This window comes from Neofelis nebulosa, chromosome 2 (assembly GCF_028018385.1).
Source record: "Neofelis nebulosa isolate mNeoNeb1 chromosome 2, mNeoNeb1.pri, whole genome shotgun sequence".
NCBI classification, from domain to species: Eukaryota; Metazoa; Chordata; class Mammalia; order Carnivora; family Felidae; genus Neofelis; species Neofelis nebulosa.
Window position 1 is genome coordinate 6,945,944 of NC_080783.1, and position 23,692 is coordinate 6,969,635.

Below are 23,692 nucleotides of genomic sequence, written 5' to 3' on the forward strand. Positions count from 1 at the left end.
AAAGCATCTACTCTGAGCCAGATGTGCAGTCACACATGTGGAATTAATGATACCATCCCTGCCTTCCAGAAGCTGGAGGAGAAAATCAGACGTGTGTATGGAGTGGAACGACGGTTATTGCCAACCAGGTGAAATCCCTTCACCTCACCCCTTGCGTAGGAAGTCAGCCACCCTACACTTTTGTTTGACATCCAATTCCAACCCCCCACTTTAGTGTACTACCTGTCCCATCACCTCGGCTACCACCCCCACCATGGCCATCACAACTGCCCCCAACCACCCTCATCACCCCCCACAACGCTCAGGACTTTGTCAACACCTCAAACACATCCTATTTGTCAACATTTCTCTTTTGGTTTTGCCCTGCTCCTTAACAAAGCTCAAGGTCAAGCCTCAGGTGGGGTGGGGTGGGGTGGAGGGGCCTCAGGTGGGGGTGGTGCAGACCAGCTGATCAGCAGAGGGACAATTCAGGATCCCTTCGTTCCGGGTTGTTTTTCTCATAAAAAATTTAAAAGATAACAGATTTGACCTCCTCCTCTCCTTCTTGGACACTTGGAATGACCTGCTGGCTTCCCGGGGCAGTCACCTTGTGGATTTAGGCTGCTGTCTTCTTCCCCTCTGCTGTGTTTTATGAGGCAGGCTTGGCAGAAACTTACCGAGTGTAAACAAAGCTATTGACAAACTGGGGGTTGGTTCTCAGGACCGAAGGGATTAGCATGATGCCTGCACTTGTGGGTCCTAGCCCGCAGAACATACGGGAGAATCTGAGGAGTTCTGCTGCTGCCAAGCACATTTTAAACGCATCCATTCATCTAATCCTAGCATGAATCGATTCTTCTAACCCTTGTTTTGTGGACCGGAAATTGAGTCACAGTTGGTGAGTCAACTTGTCCGAGGTCACACAGCCAGTATAGACCTGAGACTTTAAAGTAGATCTAGCCCAGTGTTTCTCAGCTGGTGGTGATCCTGCCCCCCAAGGGACATTTGAAATGTCTGGAGACATGTTGGGTTGTCACAACTGGGGGATGCTAATGGCATCTGGTCAGTAGAAACAAGAAGGCGTTAACATCCTACAATACACAGGACAGTCCCCCACAACCAAGAATCACCTGGCCCCAAATGTCACGAACGTCAAGGCTGAGGACATAATTCACAGCTTAGCCTAGAAGTGAGCGAATTGGTCTGAGTGATACCTGCGGGTTCCCATAAACTGGCCCAGTTATTTTACTTTGCTTTTTAGTTGCCCTTTTAAAGGGAGGATGTGGGTTCCAGGGTTAACGACTCTCCCTTCTCACACCGGGCAAAGCTAGGTCTCTCCTAACCCTGAAGTCCGCAGTCATTTTGGTAACGTTGCACCTCCCATCAGTTCTCAACTAAATTCCACACAGGGGTCCAGGGGTCCCTAGTAGGTCTCGCCTACCCAAGGAGAAGGGCCTAGTGTCATGTGATCTCGCACAAACATTTCACTTACTCCTTCAAAAACCCTGCAGTATCAGACACGCTATACCCATTGCACAGATAAGGAAACGAAAGGCCACCAGGGGCACGTCAGATGTTGAGCTCATCTGTTTCTGAGTGTTCTTTCCTCTACTGCTGGCAGCCTTGGAACTTCCTCCTCCATTTGTGAACTTCTGAAGGCAAGAACCACCTCTGCATTTCTTTGTGGGTCAGGGTCTCATAAGGGAGGGTGGGAAGGAGAACCCCCTCTCTCCAACCTCATCTGAGGTTTCTCTCCATCCTGTCCCAGCTCTGTCCTGCAGCACCTCAGCTTGACTGTTGTCACCTTAACTGCCTGGGGGCCTCTACCTCTTCTGGTCCATTTCAAAAATGTGGGCATGGTCTTCGGTTCGAACTATGTAAATGTGAGGGTCTGGCAGGGCCCCTGTTTTACCTGGATTTGCTTTTACTTTCCCAGAAATTAACGTATCATCCTTCACTTCGAGGAAAGCAAAATCACCTTTTTAAATTTCTGGTGAATTCTTAAGCTGTATAAATAGCACATATACATTTTCTCAGTAAAAAAACCTCTTAGCAAACAGTATGGTCAAACCTAAAGTCCCTCTTGGCCTACCCCATTCTCCCTCGGTCCATCCCCCCTGAGGGTGACCAGAATAGCCCTTTGGGTATAAATCCTTCTGGTCTGATTTCCACATATAGATGTACCTCGGAGTTTATAGATTGTTTTGCCATTTGCTTTTTTCCCCTAAGACAGCTGCCTATATATAGAACGGGGTGCTTTAAGGATGTATGCAATTAACATGGTCGTTGCAGATAAACAATGTTTCAGAAACCCCATTTCTCCTCCCAACTGCACAGCAATGAACCCATGAGTCCCTGACCCCAAAAGCCCAGCCAAGCCCTGACTTCACCAATCAATTTTTTGCTCATCTGATAGGCAAGGTTATGAATGTCATTTGCCAGTTACTAATGAGGTAAGGCTAAACAAGTTTTTGTATATATATTGGTCACTCCCACCCCTCTTTAGTGAGAAAGCCTTTTTTTATAACCTCTCCCCATTTTAAAAATAGGGTTGTTTTTACTTATTTGTAAGAAGTTTTTCTTTCTTTCTTTTCTTTTTTTTTTTAAACATATTAATCCTTTGTCCCTTATATTTGTTGCAAGTCCTTTCTCTGGAGATGCTGCTTTTGCTTTTTGACTCTGCTGGTAACACCTTTCAATATGTAGATCTTTGCTCCCTAGATGACTTGGCCTGGGCTCCTGCGAGTCTGTGAGCCTGTGTGTGGATGGGGGCAGGGAGCATCTTCACCTTAAGGGGCAAGAGGCAGGATCAAGCATCTAGGCACCCCGTGTTTTTCTTTCTAATAGTTTCCGATGAACAATGATGAGAAAAGGCCGTGCCGTGCTCCCTTATTCAACACTAACAGGCAGTTCTGCTGAGTATGTAATTTGAAATCTTCACTCAAGTCAAAATCAGGCAGCAGGGAAATGCCTTACTGGTGGTACAGGGTCCTGAATCTCCCACCCCCACCGGCCACCCCATGCTCTGGTCCCCCAGCCAACTCAGGGCGTGAGTGGATGGGGGGCTCCCTTCTGAGCCCTGGGGACTCGGGCTACCTTACCCCCCACACCCCTCACCTCCACCCCAGTTTATCAATCTCTTCTTTCCAACCCCAGAGCCTTTACCTGAGGCCGTGGACGGAGGCCAGGGGAGAGCTGCTGGTCAAACAGCCTTTGCAGAGACTCCAGGGAGGGGAGGGTCCGGGTGATTTCGCTGGGAGCAGGAGACAAGGTGAAGGTCAAGGATTAGTGAGGACCCAGGGAAGGCTTGGAAGGATCCAGCCAGAGGCATGGCCACACCCAGTCTGGCAAAAGACAAGCCTGGGCAAAGATCCAGGCCTGCCAGTGCTGGCCCCCCTCCCCCCACCAAGACCCCCACTCTTCCCATCCTGTTGCCCACCCTGGGCCAAACCGGAGTCGCAATGCGTAGATCCGTAGATCTGATTTACCTCTGGTTAGCCATACTCACAGGCTGTGGATAATTCAAATCTAGGATCGCGAAACTACTATGAAATCACTTAGTAATCCCTGGTTCCCAACCTCGAGTGTTTAGAAGAATTGCAAACACACCTGGGTGTTAAAAATGCAAATTTCTGGGCCCCAACCCGATTTGGTCCCGAATCTGCATTTTAAATGCGTGCCCCAGGGGCTTCCGGTGCTAGCAGTCGTCTTCGCCTTCTAGTTCAAATCCCCTCCCCGCCCCCGAGACGGATGCCTGGAGAGATTTTTTTCATTGTCTAATTCCTTGACAACTCCTACCCATTCTTTGCTCCTGTCTTTTTCTATTGTTTTCACATTGTTTTAAGCACAGCGGCAGACAATTCTGAGTTCTCGTTCTCCCTTATTTCACCCCAAACTTCATGTCTTTACATGTTTAACTTCTAATGGTGTTGAAATATTCTATCGAGTAAACGTGCCAAAGTGAATTGCTAGATACTTGGGTTATTTTGAGATCTTGGCGATTACAAATAAAGGCTGCTCTGAACAGCTTTGTTCCCATACCCTTTCTTTTCTTATTTTCAATTAAATTTGATGATAAGCAGAGATTGTGTCTCTTGAGCAGTATTGCTAAGCCTTTGAGTGATGGTACCCATCACGGGCCATGGACACTGTCTGAGCTTGCCCATTTGACGTGCTGTCCTCATTCTAGGATTTTCTTCCCCTCTCTCGTTTAGTGGATATAACACTGCATTTCAATATTGATGCATTGATTGTATACCTTTAATTTATTGTCATTAAATATATTTCTACATAGTTGGTTTTTCTTTTTGTATTTCTTTTTGTATAAATTGTTTGTGTCCTTTGTCAGTTTTCTGTTGGGAATTTTGCCAGAATTTTTGGACGTTGGTATAAACGTTACATACCGCTTTGCTTTTTATTTAATCTGGATGTTGCACTTTTTCCCCATTCTGTTATTTTCATCCTGGGCAGGTTGGATTTCATTGCAAAGTGCTTTATAATTTTTTGTTGTTCTATTTTTCATCTTTTCCTTGGTAACTCTTTGCTTCCCTTAGTTAAAAATTTATCATCAGTATTTACTAGTAAGCAATTATTAGCTCATTTTAATTTGGTTTCTTACTTGCTTTTTTTTTAAGTTACATTACATACGGGTTTTTCTTGTCGATATTATATTTTCTAATCCCTTACCTCATCTAGATTTTTTTTTTTTTTAAATATGGGGTGGAACTAGGTTCATCTTTCTCCGTATTACTATTCAGTTTCACTCAACAACACTTGCTCTGTTTTGCATACTTCTTTTGGGCTCATCGAGCATATAAGCTCTTCTAGAATATGGTAGGATTTGTTTCCAGGCTCCGTATCATTCATTTAACTACAAATCCAGAGCTCCGCATGTGTACCAGGCAATGCCAAGGTGGCAGATTTACAACGTCTCACAGTTTCGGGGATGGTGTTTTAACCTGCTGGTTTCGAAGGCATCACAAGTGGGTCTACTCCAGGGACCAGGAAGGGTGTGGAGGGAACTGACTAGCAAAGCAGAGAGAGGGGAAGGCTGGGCAGGCAGGTTCTGGGTTTCCCCAACCCCTCCGCCAGAGTTCATTCATCTGTTCATGCAGCAGTCTTCCCTTTATTTATCTTTAATCTTTATGTATTTGTTTTGAGAGAGAGCGCACGTGAGCAGGGGAGGGGCAGAGACTGAGGGAGAGAATCTCAAGTGGAGCCTGACATGGGGCTGGATCCCACCTCCCACCACCATGAGATCACGACCTGAGCAGAAATCAAGAGGAAGAGGCTTAACCCACTGAGCCACCCAGGTGCCCCAGCAGCTTTCCCTTTAAACTATCATTTTCATACAAGAATTCTGGGTTAAAATAAAAAAATTTCCAAGGCACTAATTCTGAACATGTTTTAACGTCAAACAGATGTCCCTCATGGTTCTCCTTTTTAAAAATGTTTTCCTAAAAACACAAATACACATACACAAGCTGAATCCTTAGGGTTTTCTAAGAATGATGCTGGTTTTCCTTCTATTTTTAAACTGTAAAATCTTGACAAATCTGACTGGCTCCCAGATGTGTCTAGGAGTGTTGGTTAGGGTCCCTTCTTTTTCTCATCTTACTTTGGCCAAAATTTCCCATACAACATGAAACCAGATGATAAAGGGCACCTTTTTCTTCTGTTAAAAAAATTTTTTTTTTTTTAGTATTTATTTATTTTGGGGAAAGCACAAGCAGGGGAGGGGCAGAGAGAGGGGGACAGAGGATCCAAAGCAGGCTCTGCACTGACAGGCTGATGGACTGATGCGGGGCTTGAACTCAAACTGTGAGATCATGACCTGAGCCAAAGTCAGCAAAGTCAGCAAAGTTGGACGCTTAGCTGACTGAGCCACCCAGGTGCCTCTCTTTTGTTAGAATGTTTAATAGAATGATTTTACTGTTTCCCTGTCGAGTGTAATTGGTTTTACATTGACACCTATTGCATTACTAAGGAAGTACCCCTCTATTCCATTTGCAAAATGCTTTAAAATTAGAAATGACTTTTTTTTTTTTTAACAGAGAGAGTGAGTGGGGGAGAGGGGCAGAGGGGGAGAGAGAGTGAGAGAGAGAGAAGGAGAGAATCTCAAGCAGGCCCAAGCTCAGAGAAGAGGCAGACTTGGGGCTCGATCCCACAACCCTGGGATTGTGACCTGAGTCAAAATCAAGAGCTGGATGCTCAACTGGGTTGAGCCACCCAGGCACCCCAGAAATGACTTTTTAAAAATCACACATCTGTTAGGATACCTATGCAAATGATTCTTTCATCTTTTAATCTACTACATGATGGTGTTTTATGTTGACTTTTCTTTGAAGTGAGCTCTTTATCTAAGCCTCCATTCTTCATATTACTAAATTATATATACTAAAACATTACTGAAATATTAAACATTTATATTAATAAATGGATACCGTTTTATTTCAGGCTGCTATCTTGACTATTGTATTTTTCTTGAAGACTGAATTAGGTGATTTTTGCCATTCAGGAATAATTTATAGATTATGGTCATCATTTGCTTCTTGAAATTTCAAAGGAGGGCACGCATGGTAATTTTTATGTTTCATATTGTATGTAAAATATTTGTTCCATTTAAACTATAATATGAAGATCTGTAGCCATGTCAATGTGTATCATGTTCTTTTTTAATTAAAAAAATTTTTTCTTTCCTTTTTAATGTTTATTTATTTTTGACAGAGAGAGACAGACAGTGTGGGCAGGGGAGGAGCAGAGAGAGGGGCAGACACAGAATCTGAAGCAGGATCTGAGCTGTCACCGCAGCTCATGGACACTTCCCCTCTCTCGTTTAGTGGTGCCAAAGTCGGACTCAACGGACTGAGCCGCCCAGGCGTCCCATCCCCGTGCACTGTATTCTTGATTTGCAAATCTTTAATGCCGATTACTAAGTCTCTTATGCTTCCAATTTTTTTTTTTTTTTTTAAATTTTTTTTTTCAACGTTTTTTATTTATTTTTGGGACAGAGAGAGACAGAGCATGAACGGGGGAGGGGCAGAGAGAGAGGGAGACACAGAATCGGAAACAGGCTCCAGGCTCCGAGCCATCAGCCCAGAGCCCGACGCGGGGCTCGAACTCACGGACCGCGAGATCGTGACCTGGCTGAAGTCGGACGCTTAACCGACTGCGCCACCCAGGCGCCCCTCCAATTTTTTTTTTAAATTTGTTTAATGTTTATTTACTTTTGAGAGAGAGAGCATGCACGTGAGCGAGTGGGGGAGGGGCAGAGAAAGAGGGAGACACACAATCCGAAGCAGGATCCAGGCTCTGAGCTGTCAGCACAAAGGTGGGGCTCAAACCCAACCCAAGACCTGGGAGATCACGAGCTGAAATCGGATGCTCAACCGACTGATCCACCCAGGCGCCCATCTAATATTTAAAATGGTAACTGACTGTTTTCCTTATTTCTGATTTTATTTTGACCATACCCCCTCTAACAGTTGTTGTTATTGTTTATTTGCTAGACAGAGACCTCTTAAAAGACTCTGTGTGGGTCACTGCTGTGTCTCCATCCCTGGAACAGTGCATGACACATACTCGGCACGCATTCAATCTCCGTTCATGAGCACTGAGTAAACACATGTTTCTGGTACTTGCTGGATGTGGGAAATAGCAAGGCTATTAGGACTTGACCCATGATAACCTTCAAGAGACTCACAGTCTGGATTCAGTTTGTGTGTTTGACTCATCCTACCCCCTTTTTCCTAACAGAGCATCTAAAGCTATGGCTTTTCCTCCAAGTAGTGCTTTGGCTGTGCCACACAGAGTTCTCCTACGCGGTGGTCTGATTACTCAGTGCCCCCACACTACCCATAAAGGGTACCCCTTGTGTTGGTTCTTTCCTTAATTTAGCTGTGATTTAAGAGGCTATCTGAAAGTGTGCAGGTGGTTGGGTGGTTGTGGCTAGTCTTCTTATTTATTTCTATTTTTGTCATGTTGTGTTCTGGGAGTACAGAATGAACACTTTTGCTTTGGGTGTATTCATATCCAGCTGCTCAGTAAGCTGCTGGGCTCTTATTTTTAGGACCACCAGCACTCTAAGATTTCTGGGAAAAAAATTCTCAGATCCTTTTTAAAGGAAACACATGTGATTAGAACATTTTTACAAGGTTTTAAAATCTGCAAAGACTCCCTGTGCTCTTTTTATTTTTAAGCTTATTTATCTATTTTGCGGGGGAGGGGCAGAGAGAAAGAAAGAGAGAGAGAGAATCCCAAGAAGGATCCGTGCTGTCAGTGCAGAGCCTGACGCGGGGCTCAAACCCACAAACTGTGACACCATGACCCGAGCCGAAGTTAAGAGTCGGGCGTGCAACTGACTGAGCCACCCAGGCACCCTGACTCCCTGTGCTCTTGAATGACATCTATGTTCCGTTGATTCCAGGTCAGTGATCTTCTCCTTGGAGATACTGCTTCAGAATTTATATTGTATTATCAGGCAGTGGGAATGATATTACATATTGCCATTTTTTAAAGTAAGGGTGCTGTTTATAATTATTTACTTTCTGAATTCATCTTCCCTTGTAGTTTGGAAATTTTGTAAGAAGAGATTTAGGGACGCCTGGGTGGCTAAGCCAGTTAAGTGTGGGGCTTCAGCTCAGGTCATGATCTCACGGTTCGGTTCGTGGGTTTGATCCCCACGTCAGGCTCTGTGCTGACACCTCAGAGCCTGGAGCCTGCTTCGGATTCTGTGTCTCCCTCTCTCTCTCTCTGCCCCTTCTCGGCTCATGCTCTGTCTCTGTCTCTCTCTCTCTCTCTCTCAAAAATAAACATTAAAAAAAAAGAGAGAGAGGGGCACCTGGGTGGCTTAGTCGGCTAAGCATCTGACTTCAGCTCAGGTCATGATCTCACAGTCCATGAGTTCAAGCCCCACATCAGGCTCTGTGCTGACAGCTCAGAGCCTGGAGCCTGCTTCAGATTCTGTGTCTTCCTCCCTCTCTGCCCCTCCCCTGCTCATGGTCTGTCTCTCTCAAAAAATAAATAAATGTTAAAAAAAAAAAAAAAAAGAGAGAGAGAGAGAGAGAGAGAGATTTAGATGGTGCTATTTGGTTGTTCTGCTAATTGGATCTTTATGAGGCTTCTCAATACCTGGATTTAGGTCCTTTATAAGCCTGGGAATACTTTTTTCTTTTATATACTTAGCCATTGATTATGCATTGTTTTTTCCTGCTTCTTCGAGAGCCCATCCTACCAGCTCTAAGTTGAATCTCTATGAATGCCCTCTTTCCAAAGACTATCACAATTTTTTATCACACATTCTTTCTATAAGCTTAGTTAGCTCTCCCGTGTTTTCTATATATACTTCCCTGACATTCTGCTGTTTTGTGATTTAATTTTCAGATTTGATTGGAAAACTATGGGTTTATTTTTATGGCCTCCAATGAAGCAGTTGTAATGCGGGTGACGTATTTTTGTTTCGGGTTTATTTGTCTATTAAAATCTTAACCCTGCTCTCATTAATAGATAAAATACCCTCTTCCACACTTGGACATTTTGCTTTAAAATTCCACTTGGAGTTCTTCTCATTTCTCCATTTTAAGCATTACCAAATATTTCCAGACTCTGGTGACGTTGTTCTCTATTCTTTTTTTCTCTGGAAAAGTTTCTGTCTGGTTCTAGGGAATCTAACTTGGGGTCACAAATCGCCCTCGAGCCCTTGTGCCGCTGACGTTCAGACGTGCACACTCAGCATGACGTTTTGCAGGGGAGGCTCTGGCCCTGTTTCTCACTCCTCAGTTCTCTGTCACCTTCCCACTTAGGGACGTTCCTGTCGGGCCAGGCCGTCTGAGTGGATGGACCTAGTCATCTTCAGTGCTACCCTCACTCAGTCCCTCTTCCGGCTCCTCCTTCCTATACCCCACATCTAAACGTCCAACCTGGGTCCCCTTCTCCTCCATTCACCTTCCCCCTGTGGTGACCTCACCCCACCTGTCTCTTTAAGGCTTTAAGTGCCAACTACACGAATGAGTCCCAAATGTAGATCCCGCCCTGAGGTCTCCCGGGTTCTAAGCTTCTGGCATAACTCCAAGGTTGGTGGTTCAGCTGGCGGGATGCCTAATAGTGCTTCAAGCCCACTGCAGCTTGAGAAAGGTCCCCCCCCCCCCCCCCCGCCAGCTCCACACCCTCCTCCTCAACCTCCACTTTTAGTAACTGGCATCCCCACCCACTCAGCTGCTCACACCAAAAATCTAGGGGTCGCCCTCCGTTCCTCTCCCCCGATCCTGCATCCAAACAGGCAGCAAATGTATACCAGCCCCAGCATCCACACATGCCCCAGGTCACACTGCTGTCAGTGCCTGCACACCCCCACGTCCAGGGTCATCATACTGAACTAACATCTATCAGCCATTTCCACGTGCCAGGCATTGTCCCAAACCCCGGGACTCAGCAGGAAGCAACCCAGACACATCCCCGCCTTCCCTTCTCATGAACTGCCCTCGCATCACAGCCCCTGAGCTTGGAACTGCTCTCCTGCTTTGTGTCAGCCTCCTGAGATCCATTCTCCACAGCCGGAACTCAGATCATGGCACAATCCCGTAAGACCTCGAGTCTTGTGAGGTGTACCTGCTGTGGCTCCTGCCTAACGCCGCCAGATAAGACGCAGGAGATCCAGCTGAATTTGAATTTCAGATAAATAATGGATAATCTACTAGTATAAGTATATCCCAGCACTGCATGGCATATACTTACACTAAAAACGTATTTGTGATGTATCTAAAATTCAGACTGAACTCAAATTCATCCTGTGTCTGGCCCACCCCATACCCGCCTGTCCCCAGCCTCTGCCGCTAACACTTTCCTTCCCTCATTGTGCTCCAGCCACACAGACTTTCTGTTCCTCGCAGGCTGGCCTCATTCCTGCCTCGGGACCTTTCTTCATGACATCCCTCCACGAAATTGCTGGGTGGCTAACTGCCCCTTGTCACCAAGGTCCCAGCTCTATCACCACCTCAGAGAGGCCTCCTTAACCTCCAAAGGACACTGACACCCTCCCACCCAATGTCTCTGTCACTTTTACCTGTTTTATTTTGTCACAGTGCTTCTTAAAATTATCTTTGTTTACAGACTTAGTCTACTATGGTGCTCCTGAGACGTCAGCTCCAACAAGGTCTCAAAGAACAGAAGGCTTGTGCACTGTGTTTTTACTGGATCCTAGTACCCAGAAGTTCAGAGGGGGGCCCTCCACACACATTGGTTAAGTAAATGATTGACTGACAGAATGAATGAACTGAAGACCTGTTCCAGACAAAGCAGTTTGAAACCCACACATTCAGAGGTGTGGAAGGGGAAACATAACTTTGCTTCTATGTAAGATTTTCTAAAATTCCATCCCCCAGTTAACCAAGTCTTCCAATGCTTTTGCCTCTGAGGGTGAAGACAGACAGGTGTGCAGTGAGATACATCACAGTGTCTCTAATTCTAGCCGGAAGTTAAGTGTTCAGTGAAGAGAGACGGGGAAAGCAGGAAGCCCAAGGAAGCTTTCCCACCAGCACAGAGAGGCAGGCACGCAGGGGAAGTTGCTGTGTCCAGAAAGGGAGGGGACTGAGATCCAGGAAAGTGCAGGTGGCAGTGAGGTGGGGAAGGCTTAGAAGTGACTGGGGTGGGGGGGTGGGAGCCAGCAGAGAGACTTGGAGATGTACTTCCTCCCACACAAGGAAGCAGCAAAGAACAGGATCTCCTCTGGAACAGAAATAAAAGCTTGTTCCCAGTCATCATAAATCTGTGTCTCTTACAAAGAAAAAGTGCCGTGTGTGTGTGTGTGTGTGTGTGTGTGTGCGCACGTGTGTGTGTTTCCTAGTGAGACATGATTTCTAACAACAGTATCAAGTGGAAAAATATCTCTCCAAGCAAATCTATAAAAATGGTTCTAGGTCCACTTGGCTGAAACTACATGAGTTGAAAGCCAATTCACTGAAACAAAACCCGACTGGCCGATCTGATGAGTGTGCTCCATTTGTCAAAGAAAATTATTTGTTAAATTTCCCGACTGTACTGACTGTGCTTTTAAGAGCCTTTCAGAGGAAAGTTCAATTTGATTACTGATGATGAAAGATTCTTTCTGGAGCTGCCGTAAGTTTATAATAAAATACATAGGAAATGGTATAGGCCGAAAAAGCCTCACCCACATGAAATGCCATTTTTCCCACCAAAATGTTGACCCTTCATTTAAAATGGGATTGTTTTGGCGCGCCTGGGTGGCGCAGTCGGTTAAGCGTCCGACTTCAGCCAGGTCACGATCTCGCGGTCCGTGAGTTCGAGCCCTGCGTCGGGCTCTGGGCTGACGGCTCGGAGCCTGGAGCCTGTTTCCGATTCTGTGTCTCCCTCTCTCTCTGCCCCTCCCCCGTTCATGCTCTGTCTCTCTCTGTCCCAAAAATAAAAACGTTGAAAAAAAAAATTAATAAAATAAAATAAAATAAAATAAAATGGGATTGTTTTGGCTCCTTATGATTTCTTGTGAATGGTATTTTCCGGGTTTTTTTTTTTCCAAGTATTTAAAATAGCCCTCTGTCAATTCTTCAGATAGCACAGCAGCCTTAATTTTGTGCTTCTAACAATTAAAATGTACTGAAGCTTGAAGTTAATTTTAACATTAAGTTAAACCATAAAATTTTCAAAATCTAAAAAAAATCAGAATTTTTCCCAATTGGTCATTCAATGAATTCAATATTGGAGAATGAAAGCTTTGGAGACCTGGCTCCCTTAAAAAAAAAACAAAAAAACTGGCGACCCTGGGCCGTCCCCAACCATGCAGAAGATTGGCTGACTTTAATTTCTTTCCTCTCAGAGCCCTTTTGTGCTTGTCCGAGGTGCTGGCTGCAGAAGGAGGGCCAGTGCAAAAGTCTTATTGCTGGATCCTGAGCAGGTGTGGAAGGGCTCCCACTCACCCCTTCCCACAGCAACTGGCCTCAAATTAACTTCAGTTAAAAAAAAAAAAAGCCACAGTTTAAACACCATGAAAACAAAACCTTGAAACAACCACAAAGGTTTCTAACCTCTGCCAACTCTGCCCTATTATTCTGAGTACAGCTGAGGTATTTGGATAGCCAGGCGGAGAGCCCGGCTCACTCTAATGAGCTGAATCTCTTCCCCGGGACTGTCCCCACTGTCCCCGCCCCTGGGGGATGGCCACACCCACGGAGCCATTACCCATAGAGCTCCTTGCAGAGGAACATGGTCAGTTTCTTCAAATGAGGGAGGCTGTTGGAGCCTGTCTTCACAAAGTCAGAATCCAGGGCGAGCTGAGTGGTTAAGTAATCTTGGATGGCTTTAAGATGCTCTTCGGGAAGCCTGAAAATAATAGAAAGAGAAACATGCTGCTTCTGCTCCTTTAGCTGCAAACACCAACCGTAAAGGAAGAAATCATTCTCTGCATCTCGGCCGAGATGCCGTCCTTCAGAACACGTGTACGCTCCTGGATGGTTCCCCTGGTCTCAGGGAAAGGGTCGAGAAGCAGGTCTGGGCAAGTTTAAGGGTTGGCAAGGGAGGATGCCTCTTCACCCTGCCATAAAGGCTTTTTCCCAAGCCCATACTTGGAAGGAAGTGATACTGGTTGGAAATAAACATTTCCATAAACATGTTTATCCTTTAAAAAGGAGACAAAACAACTGGAAAATGTACAACTGACTTGTTTCCCTACCTCCTTTACCTTTAAAGACAGCACCTGGGGGCTGAGTGATGCTTAGCGTAGAGCTGGCAAATGGTTCTAGCTCACCTCCCAACTCCAAATTCACGGTCAAAGGCCACCTGGAGCTCTGTGTTTAGGATGTTCTGAGCTGTGCTGGGCTCCAAGGGGAAGTCTCGGTGGTGAGTGATGGGCTGGGAATAGGGTGCCCGGCTCAGTGCCCTGCCCTCGCCCTCCCGGGTCTGGATCCAAGCCCCTCAATCTCTGGGCGACGTACATGCAGGCAGGACTCGCTCACCGTGCATGACGGCCCAGCAGAGGCAGGGCCCAGGCTGTGTGGCACCAGGTCCATCACGTGAATCTAATGGTCCCTCTGTATCCTCTCTCCCAGCACATTCCCCCTCCTGCCACCCCCCTGCCCCCGCCCTGGGTTACTTTAGAGTCTTCGTTCCTGTAATGATTCAAATAGCATTGCACTCACTCTGCTAAGCACTTAATGCCCCATTTCCCTGTTAGTCTCCAAACCAATGTTAGGAGGCAGTTATTATTATTATTATTATTATTATTATTATTGTTATTATTCCTATTTTACAAATGAGCAAACTGAGACTAAAGGTTGTTGATCTGCCTGTGTGAAAAAATTATTACAAGCTTTAAAAATCTTTGTTCCAGCCTTGACATATAATCAGGTTGGTGCTAGAGGTCACAGGTGTTTTCCACAGGATCTTTGAAAGACTGGAAAGCTGTTGCTCTTAAGATGAGAAAGGCCCTCGGCCATTGGCCATTCGGACTGACTTAGAGTGAGAAGTCAGCACCTATTTACACACCAGCTGTCATCACATTGAAGGTTAATCTACACTCATTCTGGGTCTTGACATCATAAAAATCCAGTTTCTGCCTGAGTCTGTCTCTGAAAAGGACAAAGTCACTCCCACGGCAGTAAGGTACGTATTTTAACGGTTCCAAAGACTACTGACTCATAATTCTGAGACCACGAGTGCTTGTTATAGGAAGCTGTATTTGTTAGGACGTTCGTCGTAGGAAAGTGTTCACATAAAGATGCGAACTCTGTTTATCAGAGAAGCCTGATTTCACTCAGCAGTCTCATAATAACTATTAACTATGGCCTGATTAGATCTAATTAACTTGCACAAAAGACTGTGCAGGCTGTCTTATAGCGAAGAATAATCAAAAGGCAGTCCTTCATGTAAAAAGCTATTTTCCATGCAAAACAAACTGACTTTATTATTTACTTTTTTAATGTTTATTTTGTTTTTGAGAGAGAGACAGGGACAAAGCGAGAGTGGGGGAGGAGCAGAGAGAGAAGGAGACACAGAATCTGAAGCAGGCTCCAGGCTCTGAGCTGTCAGCACAGAGCCCGACACGGGGCTTGAACTCACGGACCGTGAGATCATGACCTGAGCCGAAGTCGGACACTCAACCGACTGAGCCACCCAAGCGCCCTAAAACAGACTGACTTTAAAACACAAGGCAGGGGCGCCTGGGTGGCGCAGTCGGTTAAGCGTCCGACTTCAGCCAGGTCACGATCTCGCGGTCCGTGAGTTCGAGCCCCGCGTCAGGCTCTGGGCTGATGGCTCGGAGCCTGGAGCCTGCTTCCGATTCTGTGTCTCCCTCTCTCTCTGCCCCTCCCCCGTTCATGCTCTGTCTCTCTCTGTCCCAAAAATAAATAAAAAACGTTGAAAAAAAAAATAAAACACAAGGCAGAATCTCAGTCTTCCATGACCCAGAAGAGCACAGAGGACAAGCCCTTGCTTCCATGGTCCCACCACTGTGCTCCATTTACTCATCCCCAGCTCCCAGCAGAAGTGTGAGGAGTGCCCCGCTGCCATGTGTTAGCTGAGGAGCAGAAACAGAGAGCACACAAGCCCCCAGCCGCCCCCTGCCCTCTCTCTCGAGGCTGCACACCTCGTCCTGTGTCACTGTGCCGGGCGGCCCCAGAGAGCACCTGTCCCTAGAGAGGAGGGACTGACCAGGACATGCCAGGGAGTCGGGAGCCTATTTCCCCAAGGAGCTCAGTCCATTTAGCATCTAACCCTGGAGAGAAACAGACCCTCGTGGAAACTGCACGATGGCTCTATACGGAATGGTTTACTAAGTAGTTGTTATGTGCACACAAGGAGGGAGTAGTGGTGATAACACCTCGACAGGTTAAAAACATCGGGGATTTAGCTATTTCAGGGGCAACACAAGTCATTCAAGGAGTGCACACAGGATGTGACCTGGTGGGCCTACAGAAGAATCCAGGGGTATTCAAAGTGGAAATATAACAACACCAGGTAGCGTAGCAACCAGGCGGCTCGTGTGTACTTTCAGGCATTTCCTCTGTATTTTGCCAAATCGGATGGTGGGAGAGCTGTCCTCACTGATCCTTCAGGCTAGAGAGATTGCATTAGCCCTGAAGCTAATTAGCCCTGCATCAGCCCCTCGATATTCTTCGAGGGGGCCTTTTTCTCACAAAGAAACAAAGAAAAAAACATATTTTTAAGGTTCTTAATGCACGGAAGTCACCGCGTACTAACTTATTAGCTCATTCAGCACCACCTGGGCAGTCCTCCTCCGTGCCAGGCAATGTGCTGGGCACTGGGGCATCTTTCCCCTCAGAGAGCTCCCTCCTGTTAAGGCCACCCGCCCTGGCCGGTCTTGTACTCAAGGGCCTGTGGTCTGTAAGACAACTCCCACCCCTCCCACATGATACCCCCACTTGCTACCATCCAGCAGGGGAAGTGTTGGGCCTGCTAAGAGAGACACAGGAGGACACAGCAAGGAAGCTGCAGGATCTCATCGACACGGACCCGTAGGAGCCAGTGTGGGCCTACATACGGGACAAGACCCCGGGAGCCTGGACTCAGATCAAGGAGATTCTAAAGAATTAGAATGACTGCATGTCCCACGGAGAAAGGAGAGGCGTGCGGTGTAGATCACAGCCCATACCATACACAGAGACACTGATCTGGCCGATGTACGGGTGACCAAGGTGGCCCCCTCGGAGCTGGGCCCAGAGTAGGAAAGGGCCACGTGGCAGGTCCAGCCTGCAGTGAACCCTCTGTGGCCCATCGGACTCCATGGATCCCACGGCAGTTGCGATATTTGTGATGCAAGAGGATGCCACGTGAGGTTCACGGCGAGCCCCGGGCAGGGGATCACAGCATAGGCCCCTGACATCTGGACCAGGCCTCTGCAGTGGAGGACCGCTCGTCCGTCCATAACCAGCTCCTGCCAGGCAGCCGGGCGTGGTGGGGACGGAGGCGGGCCTCTGAGACTCGAGCCACGTGGTGGAGGGACTCACCCACTAGTGTCTATGCTCTGCAGTCGCTGAAACAATAGCTCGGACAGGCTCGACCAGCTTTTCCAATCCTCGGTGGCTCTCAGATTCTCGCTGGAAGCAGGGGCCTCCTTGGCCTCACATGGCCCGGCAGGTAAAGGGATGTTTCTCGGTGGCAGCTCAGGAGGGGACAGGACCCCTTCTACTCAAGAGAAGAGCAGGAACGCCATTTGGTCTGAGCACTCGCTTCTCTCAGGGTCACCCCCCCGCTACAGAGGGTCTCTGGCATAGTGACCCCTCCTGTGTCGGGGAGGGGGTCCAGGCCGCTGCGCCCAGTTACAGACCCCATCTGTGCCTGCATGGTCCCCTCTGTCTCTGCTCCCTGACTAGATGGGGGGCCTGCTGATGGCAGGGGCCCGGTCTTAGAAGTCTTTGGCCGTGCGGCTAGGTTGGCCCATTGAGGCGCTCAGCAAACACCCGCCAGCTGGGCACCGGGCAGGGCTGCTGGCCTTGGACAGGTGGAGCCAGCAGCCTCAGCGGGAAGGCCAGCTTTCAGGGCTGAGGCAGGGGCCCTGGATGGGGCACAGGCCCAGTTCCCCAGACAGGAGGCGCAAGGGTGGGGAGCAAGCAGGCCCGGCTCCTCTCTCTCCCACCCCGGCCTCCCTTCCTCTGCTTTCCCTCCAGCTTCTGCTGCTCCTTCTCTCCCCACCATACCCTAGGAGACAAATAAAGAATGCGAGGGCCTCCTTCACCCAGAGAACTGAAGTATAAAACAAACAACTTGAATTTGGCCTGGGAGAAAGGACTCCTGCACATTCACCCTCAGGAGAACTGCTCTCCTGTGCACAGCACAAATGGACGAGGGATCCGAGCCCCTTGGGTCCAAGACCTCCTGTCTGGGGCCTCCTCCCACATCGAATGGCCACACCAGGGCCCCCTGCCACCGGGCTGCCCCGGGGACATTATCTTTAAAGGATGAGCTCATCACACTCTCTGTGGCCTGGGGTTCTTTCGGTGATATGAGTGCGTTTTGAGCCCTGGGGGACTGGCAGCACCTTGAGACCTGAGCCAAATCAGACCCCTGGACTGGGCGGAGGGGGTGACTGCCACACTGCTTGGGTTCAAGCCCACAACTGTGCCTCCTTTGGGGAAGTGAAGCCAGCCGTCACGAGACTGGGTTTCTCTTCCCAGCTGCTAGTGAGGGTGCCGGGGTCTTTCTCCAGACGGCCATCCCCGGAAAGCCATCAAGGTGTGCGGGGAGTGAGGACACCAGCGTGTGAAGGGCATTTCTGCAGGACGGCTTCTCAGCATCAAGGCCGAGGCCTTGGGGACAGCCGGGGGACATGTGGCCGTGGCATGGAGCAGGTGAGTGACCCTGGACTCACCCGGGAACACGTCATCTGGGGCTATTTCAGATGAGGGCACCTCTTACTCAGCGGAGGGAGGTGAGAAGGGACACGGGCTGCCTGGGCCTTGTCTCAGTCTCCACGGAGCTTCGGTCCTTTTCCAACACTCTGCCTGGCCCAGAGAACTCTGCTCCTCAGAGTTTATCCTCTGCTGAGGCGGCCTATGAACTATGCAACCACTCAGAGTGGGTCCCCAGGAAGTCAGGAGGAAGATGGGCCTGTGGCCCACAAGCCAGCCTGTGGGAGTGGGGTGAAAAGGGCGCCCAGCACATGGCGGGCAGCAGCCTGCAGGGACAGGGTGGGAGCCAGCCCAGGGACCTCAGCATCTCTGGTCTAACCTACCCCCTCTTAGGGGGGGCAAGTCCAGGGGACCTGTTTCCAGGCCCTGGGGACTTAGGAGGAATCCTGACCAGTTGAGGGGCTCAGTTACTTATCTCAGGTTTTCTTTTAGGAAGTAATTTTTTTTTTTAAACGTTTATTTATTTATTTTGAGAGAGAGAGAGAGAGAGAGAGAGAGAGAGCGCACGAGCAGGGGAGGGGCAGAGAGAGAGGAACTGAGAATCCCAAGCAGGCTCCACACTGTCAGTGCAGAGCCCAGTGTGGGGCTCGAACCCACAAACCGTGAGATCATGACCTGAGCTGAAATCAAGAGTCGGACGCTTAACTGACTAAGCTGAACAGGCGCCCCAGAAAGCGAACTTTTGAGGCGAAAAGGGTGCCGTCCAGGTGGGGTTCTGTGCTGCAGGGTCCTCTGCCGGGCTCCTGTTTGACTGGTCTGTGGCCCTCCACGGTTTTAAGGGGAGGCCTGACTCTCACAGACTTTTTAGGGGCTCTACTGTTTTTTCCTTTTAGAGATGATATAAAGAAACACCTCTCTCACAGGCCTTCCAGTTAGTTACAAGTATTTCCTCATCCATTCTCTTTACAGTGAAATGCAGCTAGTTATTTTGATGAGGATGATAGCTGCATATATTGAGTGCTTACTGTGTGCTATATTCATTGACTCATTTGGTGACACCCTGACAGGTACATATTATTTTTACTGTCTCTTTAAGAGAAGTCTGTGGTTCAGAGAGGTTAAGTAGTTTGCCCAAGGTCACACAGCTATGAAGCTGGGGAACAGGAAGTTTGACCCAGGTCTGTCTGACCCCAGAGCTACCTTGCTAGCTCGTCCTTAGCCACCACGTCACCCTCTCCCCTTCTGATAATCAGACTCACTTAATCTGCAAGGCCTTGTAGTGAAAGAAACATCCCAGGGCTTTCCCCCCATAGTGCTTAGAGGCTCCCTGTCCCCCTCCTGCCTTCCCTTCCACCCCTTCCTACCTGTGTCCTCCTCTGGCTCATCACCTGCGTCCTCCTCCTCCAGGGGCACTGGATATTGCAGGTGGGTGACCAGACCCATGTTTTCTTTCTTGTAAAACTCGATGAGCTGGTCCAGCTTGGTGAAGAACCTCATGGGGACACCTTCGGACGCCTGAGGACAGAACCCCAAACAGAAACACATTTGAACTGGCTGGGACATCACCTAACCACAAAGGCCACCTGTAGCAGAGACCAACAAGGCCGAGGGAGTGACCTCGATCCAGAAAAAGCCCTGGGCTCCCACGCGGTGTCTGTCCACCACGCCCACACCCTCACATCCTGGAACCAGCAGCCCCAAGAGCCAGTCTGCAAAAGGCACAAATAGGACAGTCTTAAAGATTCTTTTTCTTTGTTTGTTTTTTTTTAACTTTTATTTTAAAAAGCATTTGGTTATACAAGTAATACATTTTCATTATGGCAAAATTAGAAAATACAGACTTTTTTAAAAAAAGAACTCACCTGTAGTCCCAAACCCCAAGAGACCTACTTTTTTTTAAATTTAATTTAATTTAATTTATTTTTTTTTTTTTGAGAGAGAGAAAGACAGAGTGTGAGTGAGGGAGGGGCAGAGAGAGAGGGAGACACAGAATCTGAAGCAGGCTCCGGGCTCCTAGCTGTCAGCACAGAGCCCAATGTGGGGTTCAAACCCAGAAACCATGAGATCATGACCTGAGCCAAAGTCGGATGCTCAACCAACTGAGATGTCCAGGCACCCGAGACCCACTTTTAATACATGGGAATAAGTTTTTCTAGACTGTGTGTATATGTGTGTTCTGTTGGGGAATTATTTTTATTTCCTCTCACCGCGCCCCCCCCCCCCAAGATAATTTATCTTTAAACACAAGGCAATCTATTCTGGCAATTGTTTTGCTTTAATTTTAATATTTTCATTTGTTAAAATTCTGTTTTATCAAAACTCAGAAAAATGGTGAGGCAGCACAGTATTTTTCCCTGATTTATATCTCTGTTGCTGATGACAGAGGAGCCAGCAGGTGATTCTGCAGTGCTGTTCAAATGCCCTGGGGCCAGGTCTCCTTCCTCTTGCTTGTACAGTGGCTCCAGCAAAAAATTCAAGGTGGGCCTTGGGCAGCCAGCATGGCTAATGGAGGCCCCACCCACTGAGGCCCCGCCCATACCAAGAAGCTATCAGGCGGCAGGGCTGGATGTGAGAACCACAAGGAGACTCACCTTCTCTTGAATGCAGTACCCTACCCTCCTAACCCACCGTGTCCCCAAGTCCTGTGCACCCTTCCTGTCCAGTACCTTGCCTGCCTCTCCTCGTGCTCCCTGTCTCAAGGAATGGCAGCATCATGTCCCCACTGACATAGCCAGAAACCCAGAGGCATCTTGGACTTCTCCCTCCCTCTGGCACAGAGGGCAAATGTGGACAGTGTGAGGCCGGGTGTTCCGGATCCAGCCAAGAAGCGGTTGAGTGGGGTTGCTGCCCTGGGTGGAGGAGGGAGATGTAGCCGGGCTCTGGGGAGGAGCAGTGACCCTGGTGCAGCTGGACAGGGGAAAGGGACCAGGCTGTTGGTGGGCACAGGGATGATACAAAAGGACGCCCCTTTCTGGGCGGGGTTCCCTGGAGTCAGAGCACAGCCATCTGGGTCCTAACACTAAGTTCACCTGCGTTTTCATAACACCCATCTTGTCCACGGCAGTCATGTAATTTTATTTATTTATTTTCAAAATGTTTATTTATTTATATTGGCAGAGAGTGCACACAAGCAGGGGAGGGGCATAGAGAGAGGGAAAGAGAGAATCTCAAGCAGGCTTCATGCTGTCAGCGCAGTGCCTGATGTCGGGCTCGATCTCATGAACCGTGAAATCGTGACCTGAGATGAAATCAAGAATCGGGTGCTTAACTGACTGTACCACCCAGGCGCCCGCTGGCAGTCATGGAATTTTACAATAAGCTGAGAAGGTGCCATCACTCCCCTGGGGGCTGCCAGCAGCCTTCTTGCTGAAGGGGCTGGGACTGACCACAGGTGGGAAGGAAGGCCAATAGGACAATAGGGTGGGGGATGGAAAGCCTGCCAGGTGGGCGAACGCAGGGGGTCTGGCTTAGTGTGGCTGGACCATCCTGACTTGCCCACCTCCAAGTCAGGTACCCATTACTCCAGCATGGTTGGGACTGACGTGGGAGGCTGGGGGTGGCTGCTTGGACTGGAGGTCTTCACGAAGGGCTATAGGTAAGTGGGATTGCGATAGCAAACGAAGCAGCATGACCCAGACCGGGAAAGACCCAGACCTCTGGGAACAGACCAGGACTCAGACCCGTCCCTGAGGCCCTGCTCCTGGTGGTTAACCCCATGCCGTAGTGAGGATGCATTTGCCTTCAACAAGAATCCACCTGACTTTCGCCTCGGCTCTCCACTTGGCCTCTCTGTCTCTCCAAGTGTATTCGTTTGTGCATTTGCACCACACGCGTGTAAATCTGTACGTGAGGCTATGTGTGTGTGACTGTGCTGTTTAAGCCAGTTAGTAAATTTATAGTTTAACAAAGGTTTTTTTTTTAAAGATTATTTTCAATAAATTCCCTATTGTCACAAAGCCCCATGTTAAGCAGTCTCTTTCAAACATTATGGAACCAGAGATCTCTGAGCAGCAGACCTTCTCAAAAGCAACAAGAATAGGTTCAAAACCAAAAATGAGCAGAATAACAACAATAATCTGACATGATGCAAGATCGATGAACTCGCTTCCATTAAAGCAGCCGTGGTGAGCGTCACCTTGCCAAAGAATTTGCAGCTAATGGACGACAAGCTTTTAGGCGTACGGAACAAGGATATGAAACCACCAAAGAAAGCCAAAGGGAAACGGCTCATACGTGAGTGTGGAGGAGGGTTCTCTGCCAGGAATGTGTGTCTGAGGGGGGCACGCTGGAGGTGGGACTTAAGAGGCATCGATGCTAAGACCCATGTTATTACGCATAGCCCTAAAAAGGCTAACGCGTAAACTACGATCCGCCATTAAGCATGGACACGTTTTATTTCAGAAATGTTCAATGTGAGAAAATAAGCGTCTTAGAACTGATGAAATACAGTGTCTTAAGCATGCAGAGGAACAGGGCCCCCTAACATGAATCTAATCCCTACAGATCCCGTGAGGCAGGAGGCAGGAGGCAGGTGGGAGGACCAGGCAGCCAGAAGCAGATGCAGAGTGCTGTTGGCGGGAGAGACATGCCGGACCCTGCCTGTGTTTGGACGGTTCACAGAGGCCAGGGAGCCAGGGCCTGGCAAACCCAGGAAGGTAGATGGTGAAGGTTGAGCCCAGGCCTCAAGGACTGTCTTCGGGGATGGGTGCGCAAGCCAGTGAGTGGTCACTGAAAGGCACTGCTTCCTGGGGGGAGGGGATGCCTTCCTGCACCTCCCCCACCACTCCTGAGAGGGAAGCACCCAGGAAAGGCATGGGGCGCTCGCCAGGGGGCAGGTCTACACGCAGCAGATCCCACGCGGAGTGAAGACACGCTGTGCACGTGTGGGTCAACAGGGAGCAGCCTGTCTCAACAGGCAGCACAGACGCGGAGGAAACGTGGATGGCAGGATGCCAATTAGGCCAAAGTCAGGGTCTCTCCGGAGGAGGAACTGTTCTCATCAGTATTTGCTCTTGGCACTGAGATTTGAAGGGGTTTGCAGAGACTCCTGGAATAACTTATGTTCAAAGCACATTCTAGAACAGCAACAGGAAGAGAAAAAGGTCAGGGTGCCCAGGATTATATAAGCTCCTGAGCTGGCCCAGGCTGAGGGTGGGGTGCAGGGGTGAGGAGTGCAGCGCAGACAGGAGGTGGGCGTCCCCACCTGGCAGGCACAGAAAGGAGCAGCCCAGCTGTGGCCTTCCTGCTCCTCAGCTGGACCTAGAAACGCTCTCCACTCAGGTAGGGTAGCCAAGAGGGTGGGGTGGTGTGGCCAGCAAGGGGATGGGGCTGCTCAGAGGAGAGCCAGACTTGGGGGCCACCTAGCAAACACTGTCAAGTCAATGACAGGAGCAGGGAGTCAG

At 48.6% G+C, this 23,692-nt stretch overlaps 1 protein-coding gene across 3 annotated transcripts in view; it reads right to left on the reverse strand.

The window, feature by feature from the left end:
• Positions 1-23,692, reverse strand: part of INPP5D (inositol polyphosphate-5-phosphatase D) — a 122,574-nt gene that overhangs the window by 49,373 nt on the left and 49,509 nt on the right. For all 3 annotated transcript variants that reach the window (XM_058700922.1, XM_058700907.1, XM_058700913.1), the window contains exons 3-6: positions 19,655-19,805; positions 16,950-17,127; positions 13,168-13,308; positions 3,145-3,232 (exon numbers count right to left, since the gene is read on the reverse strand). In XM_058700922.1, the coding sequence (XP_058556905.1) occupies positions 3,145-3,232; positions 13,168-13,308; positions 16,950-17,127; positions 19,655-19,805 (558 nt within the window). The remainder of the gene's footprint in view (positions 1-3,144; positions 3,233-13,167; positions 13,309-16,949; positions 17,128-19,654; positions 19,806-23,692) is intronic.